Source organism: Debaryomyces hansenii (genome assembly GCF_000006445.2).
Source record: "Debaryomyces hansenii CBS767 chromosome E complete sequence".
NCBI classification, from domain to species: Eukaryota; Fungi; Ascomycota; class Pichiomycetes; order Serinales; family Debaryomycetaceae; genus Debaryomyces; species Debaryomyces hansenii.
This window is the reverse complement of record NC_006047.2, coordinates 22,643-45,470: the sequence shown is the minus strand read 5'-3', so window position 1 is coordinate 45,470 and position 22,828 is coordinate 22,643. Positions and strand designations below refer to the sequence as shown.

Sequence of the window (22,828 nt, the reverse complement as noted above, 5' to 3'; positions counted from 1 at the left end):
AGAAGACGATGTATTCTCGGTTAGAGTCACGCTCCTGATAAACGGTTCATTATGAGTAGTAATAATCAATATACCGACTGCAAAAAACTTATTCGCATTCGATCTTCTACCTTTTGAGTTCACAGCATCATATTAGTGCAAGCTTATCATTAAGTAGAGTATTAAAGAGCATAACGATACAATTCCATTCTAGCCGGTCTACGAAATCCACAATATGATAAACTAGTTCTTACATAAGTCTCGTTTTCTAATACGAAATAAGCTTTCACAATAATAATATAAGTTTAATACAATCTAAAGCTGTAAAAATTAAATTTATTATACACCTACTGACTTCAGCTTTATTCTATTAGTTAACTTTCTCAGAAGCTTTTCAACAAAGTCTGATTTATCATCATCACTTTCGGGACTATTATGTTCTTTAGGTTCTATCGCATTTTGACCATCACCTAAGTAGTAGTTTTTTTGGAAAAAGCAAACGAGAAAAGATATAAATAAGACTCCTAATGCAGGAGAAAAAGGTAATAAACAGTATCAATATATGCATATATAGCTGCACTTCTGACTGAACTACCCATTGGGTACTTCCGTAATAATTTCAAGTTTCCAAAGAAATTTCGCACTTGTTCATCTGTTATGTTATCTGGCATATATTTTCTTAAATTAGCAGGTGTTTTGCTATTCCAAATAGCAGCAGCAATTGCGCTTCCAACTGCACTTCCAATACTAGAAAATAAAACGAGAGTTGTAATTGCCAGTGTCATGTTTTGATGTGAAACTGCTGCTTGGATTGCAGTACGTGAACTATAAACACTTAAACCTCCACCCATGCCAGATGGAATTTGGGACATTACTAGCGTTGCTGTATTTGTGTTGGGATCTGTGATGCTTATCAACAAACCAACACCAATGATCTCAATAGATATCCCAATTATTTGCAAATATTTATAATGACGGGTACGTCTGAGTATCAAGCCAGCCACAAGACCAAAGGCATTTTGATACTACAATAGATTTATTAAAATAAGTCCAATCCCTATTATTCCAATCTTTATAGATCAAAAAAAAAGACGAAAGGTAAGTTTTGCGCATAGTCGACGACATGAAATAAAAAACGTTGAAAATGACTTCTGTAGTCACAGTTCTGTTAAAATTCTTCTTATGAATACATGGATATGGTGCAAAATATATTTCAAATAGAACGAAACTTATCAATAATACACCTCCTACAACAAACATTGCAATAATACTTGGATTTTTCCAGCCATTTTCTGCTATCCGATACAACGATAAAGGCAAAAGAATAAGAGCTAACGACGTACCCAATAGAAGCAATCCTATAATGTCAATTTCTTTTAGAACACTGAAGTATACTTGCATCCAACTACTATTATCTTTATACACTTTAATGCCTTGTAGTTCTGATTTTTCTTGTACAATTCCAATCTTGGAAGCTTTTCTTTGATAGTAACCGAGACTAGCTATTGCAGGAATTAGTGTTACAGGAACAATAATAGTAAACATACCATAGCCCCACCTCCAGTTACTTATTGTTATTTCGTCTACTATAAAGCCAGCAAACCAAGGATTAATAATATTATGCGAATCTACAACACCAAGACCAAAGCACCTCCATTTTAATGGAGTAAGATCTCCAACAATAAATGTATTAGTCAGATCCAAAATAGAACTTCCAAGATCACCAAATAAATCCCTACTATATATGATGAAATTTTGGAACCAGCAGGGATAATGATGTACCCAGTCACGTACAAAAGTAATGCAACAATATAAGTCATTGGCCGAGAAGTCATATCAGCAAATTTTGCGAAGCACAATTGACCCACTGCACTTACAATACTACTTGCAATACCTAAAGTAAAAATTAAAGTATGATGTCCATAATCTGAGGTTGCGTATACCTGATAATTTGAGGTTGTCTGATTATCTAACGAGAGTGACCATGAAAGAACCCAAATAGAAATAATTATGATCCACATAGCTTTGCTTCTTACGCCTTCCTCTTTTATCAAATCTTTAACAGATGACATGAGAAGAACACCTCTCGACTTCTTAACAAATTCATCATCAGAATTTGAAAAAGGCACTTCAGTTTCAATTTTTCTCTATTCACATCTTTCATATTGGAAAGAGTGTTTTCTCAATAAATGTAGTGTTATCTTAAAATTTCCTCTTAATATTCTGGCAATCTATGTACATCATATGTATATATAAAAATATATCTATATCTATATCTATAAGCCCGTTTATTCGCCGATTTGAAATCCATATGTCCGATTCTGCATAAAAAATAAATCACGCCAAGATTAATCAGATAACTTTTGGATTTATATCTTTACCTATTTTCTCGAATTATCCAATAAAATACTTCATGCAACTATGAAGCATTGTATCTTATTGATGTATTATCTTTTTAATTTCTTAGCTTATTACATTGTCTAGTCTTGAATGCATGTTAACATAGTTTTACAATAGCAAGACTTTCGCTTATTCAAATAGTTTATGTCAAGAGATTTAATAATTTATCTGACTTAGTGTGAATGTAAACTTATTTTGTATTAATTTGCACTCCATATAATATCTGAAGCTCAAAATTTTGTCAAGATCGTATTTTTAAGTTGATAATGTGACATTAGGACATACTGATGCGGGAAGAAGCGCATTACCATTCGGTTTGTATGAAAAAAAATTCAGTTGAGGCAGTTTTCTCTACTTGGACATTGCGCGCTCTCTCTAGTCAAGGTGTACAACCCTCTTGCATACAAAAAAGTACTATGTCTCGGTTTCATTTGAGTTGTAAAATGCTTCTAACGAAAAAAAGGCAGAGGTGCGGTGAGTAAGAAATAAAAATGTTTAAGACTCTTTTAAGGCAGAGAAAACCTTAGAACATCCAGTTGATGATACACTTGGTCTTTGATAAATGTTCTCAAATTCCTCAGATACTATATTCTTTCTTTCATAAAATGCTAATGCAATTTTACAATCAAGGGAGGAATTGGAGAAAATTATAAAATACAGCGATACTAATTCTTTGAGAGAACTATGCATCACAGGGTCAGAAACGAGAAAGTATTGTTGTGTCCAATCAGTTAAACATATTTGTTCTTGAATTCATGGAAAGACCGCTTATATTTATAAATTCAAATAACCTCCGTCTCTTTACAGTTTGTTATATAAGATTGGTCTGGTATCTTTGCAATAGTTTTAGTTGTTTTAAATTATTCAATTTCTAATAATAATTCATATATTGAAAAAAGCCATTGATGGCCCATTGACAGGGGCTCTGACCTCTAAGGTGCAAACTCAGCTTGTTAAAGTCAGGTTACACCTAACCACTTAATGGCAAAAAAACTTATCAAACACGAAATTGAATATATCTGCTGAAATATCTGAAATAGTACCCGCCCTTGTCTGCTGCTGATCCACGTAAAACTGCCATAATGATTCAATTATCTAATTTTGAGGGCATATTGTAATATCTTGATTTTGCGAAAAAATTTCTGAGAGGTTTCGGCGTTCATAAATACCAATTAAAGAATACTTCCAGTTCTTTGTATTAAAGCACTAACTTGATTTAAACGACCAGGACAAGCATCAATTTTAATACCGAATGAACGTATTGTGAAACAATGTAAAACATCATTAGCAGTAACTATAAATCTAACATGAGTATCGACAGCAACAACTATATTACTTTTAATGTTTAGTTGTTATGTATTTCTCTAATTTTATGTTTGCTGGAAAATAAAGCCCGGAAGAAGCTTCATGTGCAATTAGTAGTGTAACGACCGAATCTTGTTGGGCTAAGACCCACTCTCCTTGCGCTGCGTGGATAGCCACATTTTATCTACTATACTAAACCGGCCGCTAAATATATCGAGACATATATATTATTCAAGGTCCTTATATACTTAAGCGCATTTTCAGGAATAAGTTCAAGAATAGGAATCGATAATATAGACGATATACCTTGTAGCTTCGTATTTTTAAGTGTGAGCTTTGAATAATACGTTGCTTCCAATACTCCAATGAAAAATTATTTTTAAGTTCTGGTTGTTTATTTATTGGACGCCAGTGTATTTATGTTCTTCAAAGCTTAATTAGAAATTTCCAGAAAACGGTGAATATTTGCAAGTTATGATAAAATTTCACAAAATATCGAAGACCACTATATGACAATAGCATTGTAGCTTATCAAAAGTACATTCAACTACTAGAAGTTTCGAAAATATGAATTAAAAGTGGATTTCATGGGGATCAGAAAGGTTTCAAATTGTGCAAAGCTCGCTTCGAATTCGACTAATCCTAAAAAATCCAACTTTCAATACATCGGGCCACAGACCATATTTTAATCTTTGAAATAATATTTTATCACTACTCCCTGTTATGCAAACCTTTACAGACAAACAATCTAAAAAATAAGCTGTTGCAACCTACCGAATGGGGAGATAATTGAGTATAATTCAAATTCTCGAGTTGTGTACCTTGAGTACACCAGGAACTTCAGTGTCAATCTCGAGATGTGCCACGAGATACACTCGGAGGGGTGTTCACGGAGCATTACGGGACCTCTGTTTCACACGCAGTCAGTCAAAGCAGTATATGTTTTCCATTTGCATCATTTGGGTAAAGTCTGGCATATGCTGGGATTGCGCCAGTAATTTATTGATTTCGAGGGAAGACGGAATGAGCATAGATTGGGTTGATTGAGACGATGTGGATGATAGCAATTGTCGGAATTTATATCAAGATTTTGATCAAATTGTAGGATTTATGCCACGATATGTAGCGTGCCACTAAAATTGTTGGTTTCAAAAAGTCTTTGGGTTGCTGATATCTTGAAATATAATATATATTACCTAATGCGGCATTGATACATAATTGAACTTAAAATTGTTTGCTACATCGAGATTTTTTTTTATGGATGAGCATGTATTCAGGGAGCTATTTAGAATGACAATTAATTAAAATAATAAGCAATATTCCTAATTTTCCAAATATACAACAATCCTCTGTTTATAAGTTAGGCGGTAAATACCATACAGCCATAAAATAGCAAGCATGTATTTATTTTCATAGCTAAATTTTAAAAGAAGTAGTTTACTAGTGGTAATGCTCACATTTTTGAGGATGGAGATTATCTATCTAACTAAGCGAAATATTTTGCGATAATTTAAACGAATTATTCATAAGCTTTAGTTGGGTAAATCACAGCTTCATATAAACTGATATAAAAAGAATAGTTCTGGATAAATTTATAGTATAGCTATTTAAAGGTCAGTAAGGGAATATGTCACGCTTATCTTTTATCGTTAAAAACGAAGTGGAACCTAATATTGAAATTGAGAACAAAACTAAATATGAACAGGTGAATTTCGAAGTAGATCCTACCGCTGATAAGGATATTAATGATTATATCGAAAAGTTTCTAGACATTTCGGATAATGCAAGAAATAACGACAAGCAAGAAAAAGAGATGTCACTACTTGAGGGATTGAAAACATATCCCAAAGCAGCTGCATGGTCAGTGATTCTATCAACAGCTTTGGTTATGGAAGGTTATGATACTTCGCTCATGGGATCATTATATGGTATGCCTGCATTTGCTGAGAAATTTGGTATGTTTGAGCCATCTTCTCAATCGTATCAAATTCCGGCAAAATATCAGACCATCATGGGTACTTGTGGTAATGCTAGTTCTATAATTGGACTCTGGTTTGCTGGTATTCTTGCAGATAGGTTTGGATATAGAAAAACTATTATAGCTAACTTGATCTTGGTTGCAATTTTTATTTTCATTGTTTTTTTCGCAAAGAATATTGGTATGTTAATGGCAGGTAACATTTTACTAGGCTTTCCCTGGGGTGCCTTTCAGACATTATCAGTTGCTTATGCTTCTGAAGTATGTCCTATGGTTTTGAGAATTTACTTGACGACATATTCCAATATTTGTTGGATTTTTGGGCAATTACTCTCAGCTGGTGTAATGCGGGCATTTGTTACTAGCACCTCAGAGCAATCCTATAAAGTACCATTTGCTATTCAATGGGTATGGCCTGTTCCAATTATCATCGGTGTATTTTTTGCTCCAGAATCACCTTATTGGTTAGTCAAGAATGACAAATATAAAGAGGCCAAGAGATCGATTGAGAGGCTCATTACTGAAAACAAAAATGTGGACAAAAATATACTTTCTGAAGCGATGTTACAAAAAATGCAAATGACAGTTAAAGGTGAGCAGCAAGAAAAAAAGCTACCTTCTTATTTGGAATGTTTCAAAGGTGTAGAGCTTCGTCGGACACGAATTGCTGCATTGACTTGGCTAACTCAAAACCTATGTGGCGCCACTCTCTTGAGTTATTCGAGCTACTTCTATATTCAAGCAGGTATGGCTCCAGAGATGTCATTTACATTTACAATTATTCAATTTGCACTTGGTATTGTAGGCACTATTGGGTCTTGGTTTTTGTCTAAGAGATTTGGTCGCTTTACAATTTATTTTGGAGGGCTTTGTGCTTTAGCTGTAATATTGATGGTGATAGGCGGGCTTGGCTGCTCAACTGATAAGAATTCTATGTGGGGTGTTGGCACTCTTCTAATTATTTACGTTATGGTCTACGATTTAACTGTCGGTCCGTTATGTTATTGTATTGTTGCTGAAATACCTTCTGTTCGTCTTCGCGCAAAGAGTATTATTATTGCTAGAAACCTCTACAATATTTCTGGAATAGTTTTGAGTATACTTACTCCTTATATGCTTAATCCAGGAGCTTGGGATTGGCTGGCAAAGGTTGGGTTTTTCTGGTCAGGATTCACTATTGTTTGTGCAGTCTGGTGCTTTTTTGATTTACCAGAGACCAAGGGAAAAACTTTTGCGGATCTTGATTATCTTTTCCAACAAAATATCAAATCAAGAGACTTCAAAAATACGGAAGCTTCTGTTTTTGATGCCGAGAGCTACATCCATAAACTAGGAGATGATGGGATAAAGCAGCTTGTTGAGCAGAATGAGTTTGCCAATAATACTGGAAAAGTATAATAATGCCCATGATTTCTTAATTACACTTGGCTTAGTTTCTCTTACAGTATATTTTTTATGTACACGAAAATATATGTATTACTTCAATGTTATTTATTAATAGCTTCACACTTAAGTAAACCTGAATCTTAAACCCTCAAGAAGTCTTAACTAATTAGAATGGGATTTACTCAAAGTTATTTGACTAAACTTTTAGCAAACTACTTGTGCATTTGAATAGGAGTGGAAAAGAAGGTTATGAAGAATAAACTCAAATTAGAAATTGTTTCCAATGGTTAATTTTGTACATTTATAGAACATTCTAAATAATCATTAATATTTATTTAAGTAAAGTGAAAGCTTCATAGGGTTTCAATTCAACACTTGGTCCAGAAACCTTTGATCTGTCGTAGTTAGATAATATAACTTTGCTATTTTCAAATTCCTCAGGAATGGTCCACAGAACAGCATCGCTAGAAAAGTTGCAAATTACAATAGCACTCTTATCGCTAGTAGTACGTTTAAATGCCAAGACCTTTTCGTCTTCAATACTTGTAACCATTTCAAACCTTCCATATATCAAGATATCTTTCCATTCCTTTCTAATTTTTAAAATGCTTCTCCAATAGTTTAAAACAGATTCCGGATCTTTTTCTTCTTCTGCTGCATTCCATTCCAAGTAGTCCTCATTGACATCTATCCATGGGGTTGACGAGCTAAAGCCGGCATTAGCTGAAGTATCCCATTGAACTGGATAACGTGCATTATCTCTTGATTTCTTCTGGTATTCAGCCATGGCTGCCTTAAGAATTTCTGGAGATGCGCCATCTTCTTTTAGTTCATTATAATGGTTAAGGACTTCAAGATCTCTGTAGTTGGAAATATCCCATGTTTCTGGGACATTCTTGAGCCCTAGTTCCTGTCCCTGATAAACAAATAATGTGCCTTGTTGAAGTGCTAAGAAAGTACTGACCATTTTGGCACTAATCTTTCTGAATTCTGGGCTATCTTCAGCAAAACGAGAAACGGAACGTGGTTGATCATGGTTTTCCAAATAAATAGCATTCCAACCACCATTCTCTTGCATAAATGTTTGCCACTTGTTGATAATTTTATAAGCATCAGCGAGCTTCCAGCTTCCAGCTGTAAACTTGCCTTCATTCCCATGGTCAATATCTACCAATTCAAAGTTGAAGATCATATTCAATTCGTGACGGTCGATATTAACTGCCTTAATAATTTCTTCAGGGTCATTACAAGCAGGCATTTCGCCAACACTGAAAGCGTCGTATTCGATAAGGATTTGCCCAATTCCTTGTAAGTATTCATGTAGTCTCGGTCCACAAGCAAAATAGGGAGAACCATCCTGATATTTAGCATTTGGATGCTTAACCTCAGCATCCGGGAATCTTTGGTCTTTTGAAATAAAATTGATAACATCCATACGGAATCCATCAGCGCCTTTATCCAACCAAAATCTCATAATGTCATGAACTGCTGCACGGACATTTTCGTTCTCCCAATTCAAGTCTGGCTGCTCAACTGCAAAAAGATGCAAATAGTATTCTTGAGTTGTTTCATCGAAGGTCCATGCGCTTCCTCCGAAAGCAGCAGCCCAATTATTTGGAGGTTGTCTGTTACCTTCTGAATCATATCTCGGTTTACGCCAGATATACCAGTCGCGGTATGAGTTTTCAATACTAGAGCGTGATTTTTTGAACCATGGATGCTGATCTGATGTGTGATTAACAACAAGATCCATCAAGATTTTTAATCCACGTTCATGCACGCCTTTGATAAGTTCATCTGCATCTTCCATTGTACCATAAGCAGGATAGATCTTCTTGTAATCCGAAATATCATAGCCCATATCAACCTGGGGAGAGTCAAAACAAGGACTTAACCAAATTGCATCCACACCGAGAGACTTGATATAGTCCAAGCGTGAAGTAATACCTGGAAGATCACCGATTCCATCACCATTAGAGTCTTGGAAGGAAGAAGGATAGACTTGGTAGACGGTGGTTTCCTTCCACCATGATGGCTTTAAAGCTTTATTCAATTCAATAACTGTCATTTTGAGTAGATATTTCAATAATTGAAACAAAAATTAAAGAGAATTTACACATATTTATATTTATATCGCCTGTATATTCTCTGTACTTGTGTAATTTCGCATATTTCTATATTCTCCATTCTCGCTATGTTTGCTGCTATATATTTCGCTCAACCCTTCGCTGAAATTGCTGCTCAATCTATTGAATTTTCTGTTCATTATGTTTACTGTGCCTAGATTTTTGAGAGTGGGGTTTATTTAACCAAGCGAAATATTTTGCGATAATTTGAACGAATTATTTAACTTTAGTCTAATCGCTTATGTAACAAATGCATAATATCTCGACATTATGATTCTTGCAAAATTATACCATTACCAATTTGAATCCAGTCGATACTATTCGATGAGAAGACATAATTTATAAAGAAATTTGTACATCTGCTGCAAATTAATTTAGTGAATTCTTATTTCAGTAAAATCAGAATACTTATCATGAAGAGTACATTTGCTTACAGTTATTCGAGCTATCATTGGATATAATGTTTTCATGCCTTATGGCTTTTACTAATATATCTTCCCGTTAGCCGTTAACTTGGAACAACCGGAAGAGTAATCCTATTCTTGTATTTACTTTTTCAATATAAAGAGATTTTTGGACCTCTAGAATGTAGATAATATTTAGAGATTAAGTAAATTATATATTATAATTAATACTGCATTTGATTGAATTGAACCTGAATCTGATTTGAGAATTTACTTCAACATACATGATACACTAATATTATATTTATACTTCTTATAAATATAATATTATTAATACCTTGTACTTTTAAGAATATTTTATAGTATGGACTTGAAACGTAAATGAAACGAATAACAATCTAAAAGTTTTAATTCTCTAGATACATCCTTTGAAGAAATCAGAACGTTTATGTATAAGTTCAGTCCGCAAAAAGAGAACCAGCTATTCATTTAATTAAGGCTGGTGAGTGAAAAGTATATCAAGGTGAATTATATCGCCGAGAGTTTTGCTGCAAGCGTTGGGGTCAGGGAATTGCATCTAAATTAGGTATTTCTTAAGCTTAGTTACTCTATATTTAGTTTCTAGTAACCTCTTTAATATTTACAATCTATTACGAATTAAAGTTAAGTTGGGTAAATGAAAGTTTTATCTTCTAAATCTGTAAGATCTAAAGCAACAACGTTAACTTCGAAAACTTCCCCTTCTTCGTTCTTGACATGACCAACCTTCAGCTTTTCATCCAAAGTTGTTAATCTCTCTTTGTTTCTTCTATGTAAAATAAACCATACAGTACCAATCAAAACTGGGGCAGTGAAAAAACTTAGGACAATTTGAACAACCCATGCAGGGATATAATTAGGAGCACCCTTAGCTCTCCATAGTTGTGGTGAGATAATGTTTGCAACAGAATATGAAACCATGATCATTGCATTTCTGACCAATCTCTTGGTATAACTTGCACCTGCAGTGCTTTGTCCTAAACCAAATGCACAAATCCATCCAACACCAAAGGATTGTGAGGCTAAGGAAATAGCTGTCAATACACCTGTAGCATTAGTCAATGGAATGGAAACAGCAGCAATTGAACCAGCAAGGGATGGTAAGGTGGACCAAATAATTGTGAGACAAGTCTTTCTTGGTTTCCATATCATGAAAAGACATGCAGCTAATGACCAAAATACAGCAAATACAGCAAATCCAGCTCCTGCAACTGTCACTAAAGTTGAGTTTAAATTACTTAACCCACCCATTTCCTCGTACAAGATTGTTTGTTGATAAGGTAAGTTGTTAGCTAACTGTTGTAAAAGGAAGAAACCAACGATTAACCAAGAAATTGGATCTTTGAAAGCTTCAATTGCATGACGTTTTTTGAACATTTTTTGTTCAATAGACTGGTGGGAAGTATTTTGAACTTTTCTAATGACCCAGACCTTTTCTTCTGTGGTCAAAAAAGATGCATTAATTGGATTATCTGGGTATGAGAAGAAAACAAATACGGGTAAGATTAAGGTTAATCCGCCTATAATAATATTCAAGACTCGCCAATCACCAATGTCTGCACCAGCGTACAAGACACCGTCACTTATGAACCCAATTGGGATAGGTGATGCCATACATGAAGCGTAGAAAACTGGCTGAGTCAGTTCTCTAACATGCTGACTTAAAAACATACCATTGGTGGTAAGCATAATTGGTATTGCAACCGATTCAAGTAATCCGAGGAAAAACCTTAACACTATAACACCCGCATAATTATAAGCCGCACAATGCAAGAAAATATCCAAGGACCAAAAAAATGTAATACCAAAAATTAATTTACTGATTGATAATTTTTGAATTAAATAAGTACCTGGTAATTGACCGACGATGAACCCAACGTAAAATATTGTGTTAACATTATTATATTTATCTTGATCTAATCCAGTAGCTTCCCAGAATCCAGAGATGGAACTGTATGATAAAGTAGCTTTATCCATATACATAATCATGTTGATTAAAAAAGTAAGGCCCAAGACTCGCCATAATTATTTTCTACTGAGCTCCGTATCTTGCTCAGGAGTAATAATAGGAGTTTGGGAATCATGAGCTTGCATAAATGAAACTGCTACATCGGCATATTTGGTACTGACTATAGCGTCTTCGTCGCTGTGGTTAAGCACATTTACAGAAGAAGCTGCAGAAAAATTCACGAAGTTCTTCATATATGAAATTGTTGAGGTGTAGGGATGTTATTCGATTCGGAGATTGTTGTACAGGACATCAATTGAAGCATCAAATAACCAGTATCTAATTCTCTTCCAAAAATGACAGAAATAGATTATAATCGAAGTCATAATCAATAAAATTCTTGAAAGTGTCATAATTGTCGGCGTCTAGAAATTTATCAATCTCTTCAATAAAATCACTATTAACTGAGAGAAGACTATCTTGAAAAAGTGTTGGATATGTATTTTGAATAAAATCCAAGCTAAATTGAAGGCAAACTCCAACTTTATAAGTGATGAAATATTTAGCATGAAGCTGAATGCATTTTTGATACAAATCTTTATATTTTATAACAATATTTTTTACGGAAATCGTATTATCCATAATATCTATATTTGCCCATGATCTTATGTCAAAATCAGATGATTCAAAGCTTTTAACTGCAGTAGATAAATTATATTCTCCGTCAAGAGAGCGACATAATAAGCATATCATAGGAGGTATTACCTTTGCTAAGGATGACCAAATGCTAGTACCAATTAACTTTTCAAACTCGATTCCAAAGAATAAGGTTGTATCTTTTGTGAAATAATCACCTAAAAGAGATAAAATCATTCCTTTTTCAAGAGCCAAATGTAGAAAATGAGCCTTACAATAACCCGAGGATATTTCATCATTCCAGACTAAAAACAAAAAGTAATATAGCATGAAGGATTTATAATAGAGATCTATTCTCATAATAAATTCCACAACTCCATAACTTTTATGGCTATTCGTGAAACCTATGTCAGAATTTATTAATTCCTGAAAATTATACATCTCTCTGTATAATAATTTATCAAAATCATCCAAAATAGTTGAAACATGAAGTAAACTAATCTCTTGTTTTCTATTGTTCATTAACAAGACCACTTTTTTTATTATTGATACACCCAAAAGTTTTAGCCTGAGTTGTCTTATAATAAATTCCTCTTCAACTTCAAACACAGTACCTCCCTCTTCCAAACCTTTAGAGAATTCTTCGGTATCAAACTCAGAAATTGAAGGTTGTATACCAAAATTAAATGAATTAAAACTATCATCATAAAGAAGTTGAAGCCAAATTTTCCTTCGTATATATAATTCTTGTTTTGAAATAAACAGATTCACCCTTATGTTCAAGGAAAGTCCTTGAATTACTGACATATCAATAGCAATACCTAATAATACCCTCGTATCTGATGATTCACTATCATCCTCAGGACAGATTGTCTTATACGTTCGTAAAAGTAAAATTGCTTGAATTATATCTAGATTAATTCTTCCAGATCCTTCTGGGGATAAAAGTAACATTTTGGAATATTCAATGTAAGAAGACGGTATAGTAATTTTGGGTTCAGTGGGATCACTTTCTGAGGACAAAGTCAAGGCTGCAAATCTCAACATAATCAACAATGCTGATAGTATTCCACATTTAATTGGCAGTATATTCTCCAGAGAATAGCCTCTATCCTCCGATAAGGGAGAAATATTTTTCATAAAAACGTCTTTATCGAGAAATGGAGCTAATGGATAACATACTTGAAAGAATCGCTCGACCAAATAAATCAAAGTTTCATACGGTGGTAAACATGGCATTTCTAGCTGCATGGGTTCTGGAATACGGGAACAATCTTCTGTAACTGGAACTATACGATTATGGTTTGAAACGCTAGCGTCTAGATCATTGCCACCGGTTTCCAAGACTTTCTCTTCTTGAAGTTCTGCGTATTTCGCAAGAACTTTAATACCATACTGGTCATTCATTAAAAGGCTTAAGTAACTTGTAGGCCCGTAATATGTCAATCTTAAATTCTTCAAGAGAAGGCTATGAAAATTGGACATATTGACCTTTAATTTCTGATCTTCTAGTCCATTACGCACAGATTGTTCTATGGTTGTGTTCCTTCTCATCTCATCCAAGGCTGCCTTTTGATTACCGACCATATTCTCTAAAGAACTTACTGTCGTTTTCAAAATCCCTAATTCTTTTCTCAATTGTGCATTCCCCGGCTCATATACCATCAATTCTCTTTGCCAAGGGTTAGAATCATATTTACAGGTTACTGTTTCTCCTTTTTCCAAGCATGAGCTACAATACGGGAGCTGACGATCACATTTAATTTTACGCTTTCTGCATCTTCCACAAGAGTAGGAGAACTTAGTTCTGCTGTTCAATTCACAATTAGAACGATTCATTTTAGAAATGTTTGTCACTATTTCATAAGGTTCGAATTTTGGTCTCTAATTAAATTTAGTCTTTGATCCAGATCCGTGAATATTTGATCTGATTATGTGATCAAGTTTTTACCGGAGCATTCGTTAAATATGATGAAGCTAATTACAACAGGTTGTGCCCGGATCAATCTTAAGTTTATTCTTAGAAAAGAATTTTGAAATATTTTGTCCGATTGGCTCGCACTTTATGTGAATTCAACACGCAAAAACGAAATTGATCTAATTAGAAAATCGTATGTAAGCTATTTGTAACATTTCTCAATACGGAACTAATTTCTACTTGACGGCTATAAGCCGCATAGTGTATAAGCCGCATTGATTGCTGCATACTTACTAGAGGCAAAATCCATAATATATTAAATTCAAGACTACATAAATATGGGATGGCTTCACCGCAAAAATATCTAACTTACTATTTATTTCAAACAAAAAAAAACAGAAAATTGTCCAAGAAATTTTATAAACATGTCTTTTCTTGGTCACTATACAACTGAAACAGTAACTTATCCGTCTCATGGTGAGAATATTGCTGGGGTATTATATCGTCCAAACAATGTATCTAACCCACCTGCCGTTGTAATCATTGGTCCTTATTCCTTTGTTAAGGAACAGGCTCCAATGCAATATGGTACCCGTCTTGCAAATCAAGGATATGCTGCGTTGATTTTTGATCCTCGTACCGTTGGTGAAAGCACTGGTGAACCAAGAAGACTAGAGAATCCTAAAATGAAGAACGAAGATGCAATTGCTGGTATCGATTATCTTGTCCAAAGAGGTGATATTGATAAAGCAAAAATTTTTCTTGTTGGCGTTTGTCAAGGAGGACCTGAATCTTTGGATATCGCTTCATACGATGATAGAGTTGCAGGCGTAGCATCTGTTTCAGGCTACTACCGTGACCTTGAAACAGATATTTATATGATTTGTGCTGGTTGTGTTGATTGGAAACCAGGTGCTGATGTCGCAACAATGAAGATGCCTACTCCAGAACAAGGGAAAGTACTTTACGACGCCCGAATTGAGAGAGCAAAAAAGGCTCGAGAGCTTTACGACACAACTGGGGAGGTTGTCTACCAGCCTTTGGTTGATCCAAAAGTTGCAGATCCAAACACTGGATCTTTAGCAGGGTTACCGGGTCCAGTTATTTGGTCATGGTATGGACCATGGACTTTGAAGAAATTCGATAACCGGTATGCAATCATGAGCGACTTGGATCATTTTAGCTATTCTACTGTTGAGGGTGTTGCGAGGCTCACCAAACCCGCTTTAATTATCCATGGCGATAATTGTATGAACCATGCTGCAGCAAGAAGACATTTTGAATCTATCCCAACTGATAGAAAGAAACTTATATGGAATGATAAGTCCCATTTTCAACATTATGATCAGCCAGATGTTGTGGATCAGGATGTTGGTGAAATTGCTGCTTGGTTTCAAATAATCTAAATAGGGAAGCTTGACATGTCATGTGATCATACCGTTCAATCCTGAGCAAACGCTAACGTATAAATAGCTGCTAATATTCCAAGCAATTTAAAGAATGTTTGGTTGAACTTAGGATTAGATGAAATAAGATCTCAAGCATAGTATTATGGTATGAAGAAAGGTATAAATGATTATCCAAAACAAACATTGTAGAATTGTGGCGCTAGAAGGTATAAATGTAACTGACTTTTTCAGATACTTTGAAAATGTGATACATAGTCAACGCCCTGTAATGATAGAAAGTTGATATGGATGACGTTATAAATGTTTCTGGCTTAAGTGACTAATAAAACTCTTGAAATCATCAAAAAAAAAAACTCCTGAAAACACCTTTATCAAGGATACTTTCTGCGTTTATTATATCATCTTCAATAAATAAACTATCGAGATCCATTTCAACTAATTGTATTAATAAAGGGCCCATGAAATACGTCTTTGATCCAGCATAAATTATGGTTATCAAAACGACAGAAAATTAGCAAAAAAGGTTTTTGCGCTGCTTACTTCCTTCCATGGCCAAACTGATAAATAAAATTTGATTACTATCCCCTGCACTTGGAGATTGCGCGTTTTTCCCATAGTTAAGGTGCACACCCGTTTGGGTGCAATGTCGTAAATGTTTGTAAACTGGAAAAAAAGAGAAAGTGAAATTTTATTACGTTATCGAAGAATTTTAGTAAAGCACATAATTGCACATTAGGAACGTAGTCGTTTATGGTTGTTCGCTTTGTTGAAAGATTTTATCTATCTTATTTGATGCTGAGCTTCCACTTAAATATTTTCAAATACACTTGTGCTTTTCATATTGTAACCATTCAATGCCACAACATATGAATTTCAAACTTGAGACTCGAAAAGCCTAAATCAAGAATTAACGTGTGCAACCTACACCTATATAGTGAAATGCAACTTCGTAAATGCGAATGTAAAATCAGCGGTTTTAATTTTTTGTCATATGACACAACTATAACTTGCAAATTGTTGTTTTTGATGTGTTTTATATAGTAGTCCCCTTAGAATTCAGCATATTAAAATTGTTTAAAAACGTATACGTCTTCTTCCATCCTCCTGATATCATCCGCGATGTTACTAATTTGTTAATCTTGGTCCCTTCGCGATATCGACCAGCTCGTGCATTGAATTATGTAACACTGCATAAGAAAGGAATTCGACGAAAGTGGCGGGGTATGAGCAGCAGCAGCAACCAGATATCAACGGAGTCGATATTGGGAGTGATGCCATAGCCGCAGTTATCTTGGATGAAGACGGCGAAGACAACAAAAAAACCCCAGAGAAGTATTTGGAGGCCACGAATACAACAATATCGTCCTCGCAGCTGCAAACAGTTGCGGAGTCTTTGGCAAGTTTGTACTATCCTCTCTATGGCCACGACAACGACAATAATGAAGAAGAAGAAGAAGAAGAAGAAGAAGAACTTGTGTCGTCAAAAGAAAATGCGTTTGTGGTGTATCTCGGTACCTAGAGGCTAAGTACCCGACCAAGCAGTATTACTGGTCGTTGAGCGGAATATGCTATGTGGCCAGCATTTTGTTGGATATCATCAAACGGGATCACACTTGCCGCGTACCTCTTCGAGAGGCTGAGGATCCGTCTATTGTGGACACCGGTCTGTACCGTATTTTGGTCCAGGTGCGCACCCATTATATGTACCTCGGGCTATCTTTGGCTCGAAGCGAGGGTAATCTCTTTCACCTCAACTTTTCCACGGGAGACATCTTCAACCGTGACAACGTGGTTGTGAGCCACAAGATATTCGGTCGGCTGTACGATCTTGCACAAGGGATCATTCGAAATGTGTCGGACGGTGAAGAATTAGACTACTCAGTTGACAACGCCCGGATGGTATGGTTTCGTTTACTGAATGCGTGAGAGTACCGCTGTATTCGCAATACAAGTACTGCGTGCTTATGATCCATAACAACAACATTGACCTGTTCCGGAAGGAGAATTCCAGGGTGTTGATTAGCTTCATCACGCTCCTCCATATCCTGTGCTTGCCGGCACGGTCAACAGAGATACCGATTATCGCTGGAGGGCACATCCAAGATGTATCGGGATGTGTACTTCCTTGGCCCCACTTTTGGGTTTTGCTATAACTATAACAAATCGGCCAATTCCAAAGACCCCATCACCCGGGAAATCGGTCCTGAGTTGTCGTCATTGTTTTTATGATATGTACTCGTCTTCAGACGATTGTAAATGGAGCCGTCGCGTGTGGAGAACAGTGCCAAGTTGTACCAGTTTGCTGCAACGCTGCCGGACAAGATTCGGAGAGGAGTACTGTATTAGTTCACGTACGGCATGAATAACCAGCGCGATTATAAGTTTTGCGAGGTGCGCCAGATCCTCAAGCGATGCATCGAGTTCCATTACACCAAAGGTGTCAGTGTGGATCTCGAAATTAACCGTCTGGCTTACGAGACCATTACACGGACTCTGGGCCATTCGGTGGCCACGTTCACGGAGCATTATGGGACGATTGCCAATTATCCGCCATCCGTCAACGCCGCACATGTGCTCCGGTCCCGTCATTTGGGCCAGGTCTGGCACCGGCTGGGATTGCGTCGGAAGTTTATCAGTTTTGAGGAATGTATAGTTGATCCTGTACCTGATCCAGCGCCTGATTCTGTTGTTGATGCGGATGCGGAATCCTGTTTATGCAGATGACGAAGTTGATTCTATTTCGGATATGCTTGGGATCCGAGCTGGTATAGCGGAGCGTTGATTTTTGTGTCGCCTGATAAAGCAATATTTTCAAGTTTAAGCAGTTTGAAGTGGGAATGAAGCGATGAAGTCGTGAAGTGTTAGAAGCGAATGAAAGCTGGGGTCATAGCGTAAATTGAATGAGAGAATGTGGAGTTATTGAATTAGGAAGTAGGAAAATGATTAATCCGTTTAATTGTTTGTTGGTTAGCGGAGAGGCGATGAGCTGGGGATAATATGGATGTTGGAGCTTTGAGTTGGTTTCGATAAAGATGTTGGCTTTATCGAGTAGTGAAGAGGATGATTATTTCAGATAGAAAGGGCGTTGTCGTATCTATTGCGTGAATTTATGCCTTTAGATTGGAATGCGATTATGAAGGGTAATCTATAGAATATTGAAGAGCGATATGGAGGGCGATATGAAGGCCCTGGGAAGATTAGTTATTTGATTGAAGCCGGGATATCGGTAGTGGATAGTTAAATAAGGTATATAGTCCGGTTGATTTAGTATATATTTAGGGCGTTTTAAGAGAATTATATAAGGAGCTAAAATGAAAAAGCTGGTAGAAAGATGGCGTTATGGAGAGGGCGTCGTGAAGAAGGTGTTATGAAGAGGTGCGTACGTATGAAATTGAGGAGTTTTTGAGGAGAGATTGCGTAATAGGTGGGATAAGGTGAGTGTAAATTGATTGAATTGTGATGATATGGGTTGGGTTTGAGATGTAATGGTTGTTAGAATGAAAAGAGAAGAGGAGGGAGAATAAGGGATTTAAATGAGTTCGGGCGTTGGGATGGATTAATAAAGTGGTAAGGAGATAGTAGCGTGGCGTCAAAATATGGAATAGGTAAATAAATAAAAGAAAAAAAAAAGAGGAGGAGGTATATAGTTATTATTTGCGTTATTATTTGCGTTAAATAAAATTGGAAGTGGATAATAGATTTTGAATTTGGTAAAGTTTATATATAGTAGAATAAGGGTTGAGAATTGTGATTTTATGAAAGGAGAGGTAAATAGCGTAAGATGAAGTATTTTGTCGGTATGATGAGATTGAGAAAGAAGTAAATGAAGGATGAAAGGAGATATTGATAAAGGTTAAAGTAATATGCTTTGGTGAATGGTGAGTTTATAGTTAGAGTAATAAGTCGTGATTTGGAAGGTTGAATTGGTAAAGTTTAGGCGATATTTCAGGAGGAGAAAAGGAAGTCGGGGTGGTATAGATTGAGAATGAAGTAAATAATGAGATTAATATTGAAGAGAGTGATAATATTAAGTGATATAAAGGAGTTATGTTGAAATATAGAAATGTATTGAAAAAGAAGTAAAATAACAAGATTGGGGATGAATGTGGCGATAAAATATTTAAATTAAGAATTGAAGAAGTAATATAATTTGTGGAGAAAATTTAAATGAAAAATTGAGGTTTAAGGTTTATTGGATTGATAATATTTAGGAAATTTTAAAGGGCCGGAAGTAGAGTTGGTAAATTTTGAGATAAGATTTAGAGGATTAGGATAAGGAAAGGAAGTTAAGGAAGGGTGGGAATGAGTTAAAAAGTGGAGATAGAGGTTAAGTAATGAAAGGTTGGAAATGAATAGAGGCGATGTTCATAGTTGGGTGGATTAAAGGCGGATTGTAATAATAAAATTAATTAGAGTAAAAGATTGAAGTTTAGCGTTGTATCGAAATATAAAATGAAATTGAAAGAGGGGAGTTGAGATGGCGGTGCGGAGGAATTTTTAAATTTAAGAATTGATTAAAAGAAGTGTAGATTGTTTGGAATGGAGTGGGGATATGGATTTTGAAAAGGTTTGTTGTAAAAGTGGTTGATAATATTTAGGTTTGAGGGTTGGAGAGTGTATTGAGGAGTTTGAGATGAATTTATAATGAAAAGAATAGGAAAATGTAGTATGATAGAAGGGTCGGGATTGGTATGAGTTAAGAAGAAGTGTAGGGATGTTGAGGTGTAGGCAAAGTATATTGTTCTGTATTATATTTAAGAGCAGCTCTTTATATCTATAAACCTAACCCCATATACCTAAAGGATGCTTATCAAGTGATACTAATTTTTTTATTCTCCGTACTAAAAATCCTACGCAAACTGGACCAAGAAATGTACAAAGAACAATTGCCCATGTGACAATAATATAAATATCAGATGAGCCTTCCTTCGGCTCACTATTAGGAGAAAACACACCTTTCGCTTCGGCCAATGAAGATATTAAAAATCCTATTTCACCTCTGGCAACCATTGCTAAACCAAGCATTGATGTAGGGTATAAATTTTGTATAGAAAATTTATTTTTTTCATCTTTAAAGCGAATGAGCCATAATCCGCAAGCGAATTTCGAAACTATCATTACTAATGCATATATAAAACCTTTCCAAATCAATCTTCCTATAAACATTTGAGTTATAGGTATAGAAAACCCGATCGAAGCAAAAAAAAATGGTTGCAATATTTTGTTCATGACTTGGGAGTAAAATTCGTCAAACACTTCAGATCCAGTAAAAATTAGTTCTTGATCGTAATTTTCAAATTTCTCTTTTCCGTTAATATCAATAGAGAATTCGGTGATTGGCGATTCTAAATTATTGGTCATACTGCCTTGATTAAAATTAAATTTCTCCTCTTTAGCCTCACTTTCAAATTCTACACTTATTATCGTTTCGTCTAACCACGAAAGTGCTGCACCAAAAACATATGCAGCCGTCAAATTTGAAGCTCCAGCATATGTTGCTCCAGTAATTAGACCAATTAGTGCAATAGTATGTAACACAAAATAATACTTTTTTGTCTTTAATAATATTCTCAAGATTCTTGGAAATGTTCTTTTTTGTTTTCTAAACCATAATGCAAACGGAAGCATAAAAAATTTAGCAACTACCCCAACTATAACTATAAGCGCTATTGAAACAAATACGGGACGTATAACGCTGATTGCATTAAATGATCCATCACCCAAATTTGAAATTATTTTGATCATTACTAATCCAAAAATATCATCTAGTACAGCAGCACTAGTCAATATAATGCCAACTCTACTTTGCTTGAACCCAGATGTTAGTAAGACAGTAAAAGATGCACCTAAACTAGTGGAGCTTAGTGCAGCACCAGCTGCAAACGCAGCTACTGGTGTAGCGTTGGAATAGCCTATTATTGAAAAACTGAGTGCAATAGGAAGACTAACACCAGTGAAAGCAACCAAAAGTGCTATATGAATATTGGCTTTCAAAACGTTGAAAGAGGTAGACAATCCTCCTTCGTATACCATCAAGAGTAATCCAATGTACCCCAATTCCATAATACTTTCTTGGGAATGTTTGCTGAGCCAATTTGTACCAGGTACTCCATAGCAAACGCCTAGAAGAATCTGCCCAACTAGTCCACAAAATAAAAATTTATTAAGAATGTAATTCAAACCATTAAGAAAAAGCAAAAATGAAGAATATATAAGTAACGTTATAGCACCTGGTTCTTCGAATGGGAGATACGTTGGTGCCATATCTGATGGCTGAAGAAAACCAGAAAAGAATTTTTTCGAGAAATGGGAAAATAGCCGATACAAAACATTGTACACAGTCCACCAACACAAAAACAATTTATGAGCATTCACAACCAGCAAAGGATAATAAGGGGGTAATACGTATTTTCACAACTAGATACTCTCGTTTAATTGGAGTAAGATTATCTGCTACACGGTACTAATCAACTATGTTACATGGATTATGATTGAATCAAAAGTATTGAAGGAACATCGTCTATGATTATTGCACCTTGTTTTCATCAAAATATAAAATCATCTAATATGTATTAAAGTCTCAGCATTTTTCCCATAATCTCCTTAAATATAATGCGCTGTTTCTGTATGTTTCCATCATCCATAATTCTCGGCGGGTTGGCTTATGCAGCCAATATTGCATTTCTGTGCGTTTTGAAAATCTATTTATTGAGCATGAGAACTGCTCGCTTTATTTCTCGTTTAGATAGTAAAAATCGTTCTGGATCCAAATAGTTTCTAATTAATGCATATATTGGAGGAGGCATATCTAGGTTAGTAAATTTGAATTTTAGCGATGAATTATATAATAATCTGACGATATTTGAAAGAGCGAAATGATTACAGCATAAGGCGAAAACGCAACACAAAACGAGATCACATGGTTTCGATTACCATAATCATCCTATATAAATTATTAGCATTGAAGCACATATAGACTATATATGAGGCTATTATTACAGTGTTACCATTTTAAAAGATGGCCATTCGACATCTCTCAATTTCAGCTTAAAACTATTACTTTATAAATTTCTAAAATTTCTTAAAAATCACCCAGTTTATGATTTTTTCATATCATTTAGTACAAATTTCAAAATTATAAGAAGCAACATTTCAACTTTGATGAATCACTCTTATAAGTATATATTCTTCACGGAATATAGTCTACATGATATAAGTATAGCACTGCAAGCCCTAGTACATGAATTTAGAGGAACGGCTCCAGCCAGAAAATGTCACCCGAAAACTTTTGTAAGATCCC

At 35.3% G+C, this 22,828-nt stretch overlaps 6 protein-coding genes across 6 annotated transcripts; 2 read left to right on the top strand and 4 right to left on the bottom strand. All coding sequences in view use genetic code 12, as the record gives it.

The window, feature by feature from the left end:
- Positions 1-2,874: 2,874 nt before the first annotated feature.
- Positions 2,875-3,069, bottom strand: DEHA2E00572g (DEHA2E00572p; the record flags this gene model as incomplete). The annotated part of the gene is made up of 1 exon (XM_459353.1): positions 2,875-3,069. One exon carries the CDS (start codon positions 3,067-3,069, stop codon positions 2,875-2,877), a length of 195 nt encoding a protein of 64 aa, XP_459353.2.
- Positions 3,070-5,311: 2,242 nt separating this feature from the next.
- Positions 5,312-7,060, top strand: DEHA2E00550g (DEHA2E00550p; the record flags this gene model as incomplete). The annotated part of the gene is made up of 1 exon (XM_459351.1): positions 5,312-7,060. One exon carries the CDS (start codon positions 5,312-5,314, stop codon positions 7,058-7,060), a length of 1,749 nt encoding a protein of 582 aa, XP_459351.2.
- A 319-nt stretch (positions 7,061-7,379) lies between these two features.
- DEHA2E00528g (DEHA2E00528p) lies at positions 7,380-9,116 on the bottom strand (the record flags this gene model as incomplete). Its single annotated transcript, XM_459350.1, has 1 exon — positions 7,380-9,116. The coding sequence occupies one exon, from the start codon at positions 9,114-9,116 to the stop codon at positions 7,380-7,382; it is 1,737 nt and encodes a 578-aa protein (XP_459350.2).
- A 2,788-nt stretch (positions 9,117-11,904) lies between these two features.
- DEHA2E00506g (DEHA2E00506p) lies at positions 11,905-14,040 on the bottom strand (the record flags this gene model as incomplete). Its single annotated transcript, XM_459349.1, has 1 exon — positions 11,905-14,040. The coding sequence occupies one exon, from the start codon at positions 14,038-14,040 to the stop codon at positions 11,905-11,907; it is 2,136 nt and encodes a 711-aa protein (XP_459349.2).
- A 504-nt stretch (positions 14,041-14,544) lies between these two features.
- DEHA2E00484g (DEHA2E00484p) lies at positions 14,545-15,525 on the top strand (the record flags this gene model as incomplete). The annotated part of the gene is made up of 1 exon (XM_459348.1): positions 14,545-15,525. The coding sequence occupies one exon, from the start codon at positions 14,545-14,547 to the stop codon at positions 15,523-15,525; it is 981 nt and encodes a 326-aa protein (XP_459348.1).
- A 4,785-nt stretch (positions 15,526-20,310) lies between these two features.
- On the bottom strand, positions 20,311-21,792 carry DEHA2E00440g (DEHA2E00440p; the record flags this gene model as incomplete). Its single annotated transcript, XM_459345.1, has 1 exon — positions 20,311-21,792. One exon carries the CDS (start codon positions 21,790-21,792, stop codon positions 20,311-20,313), a length of 1,482 nt encoding a protein of 493 aa, XP_459345.1.
- Positions 21,793-22,828: the final 1,036 nt, after the last annotated feature.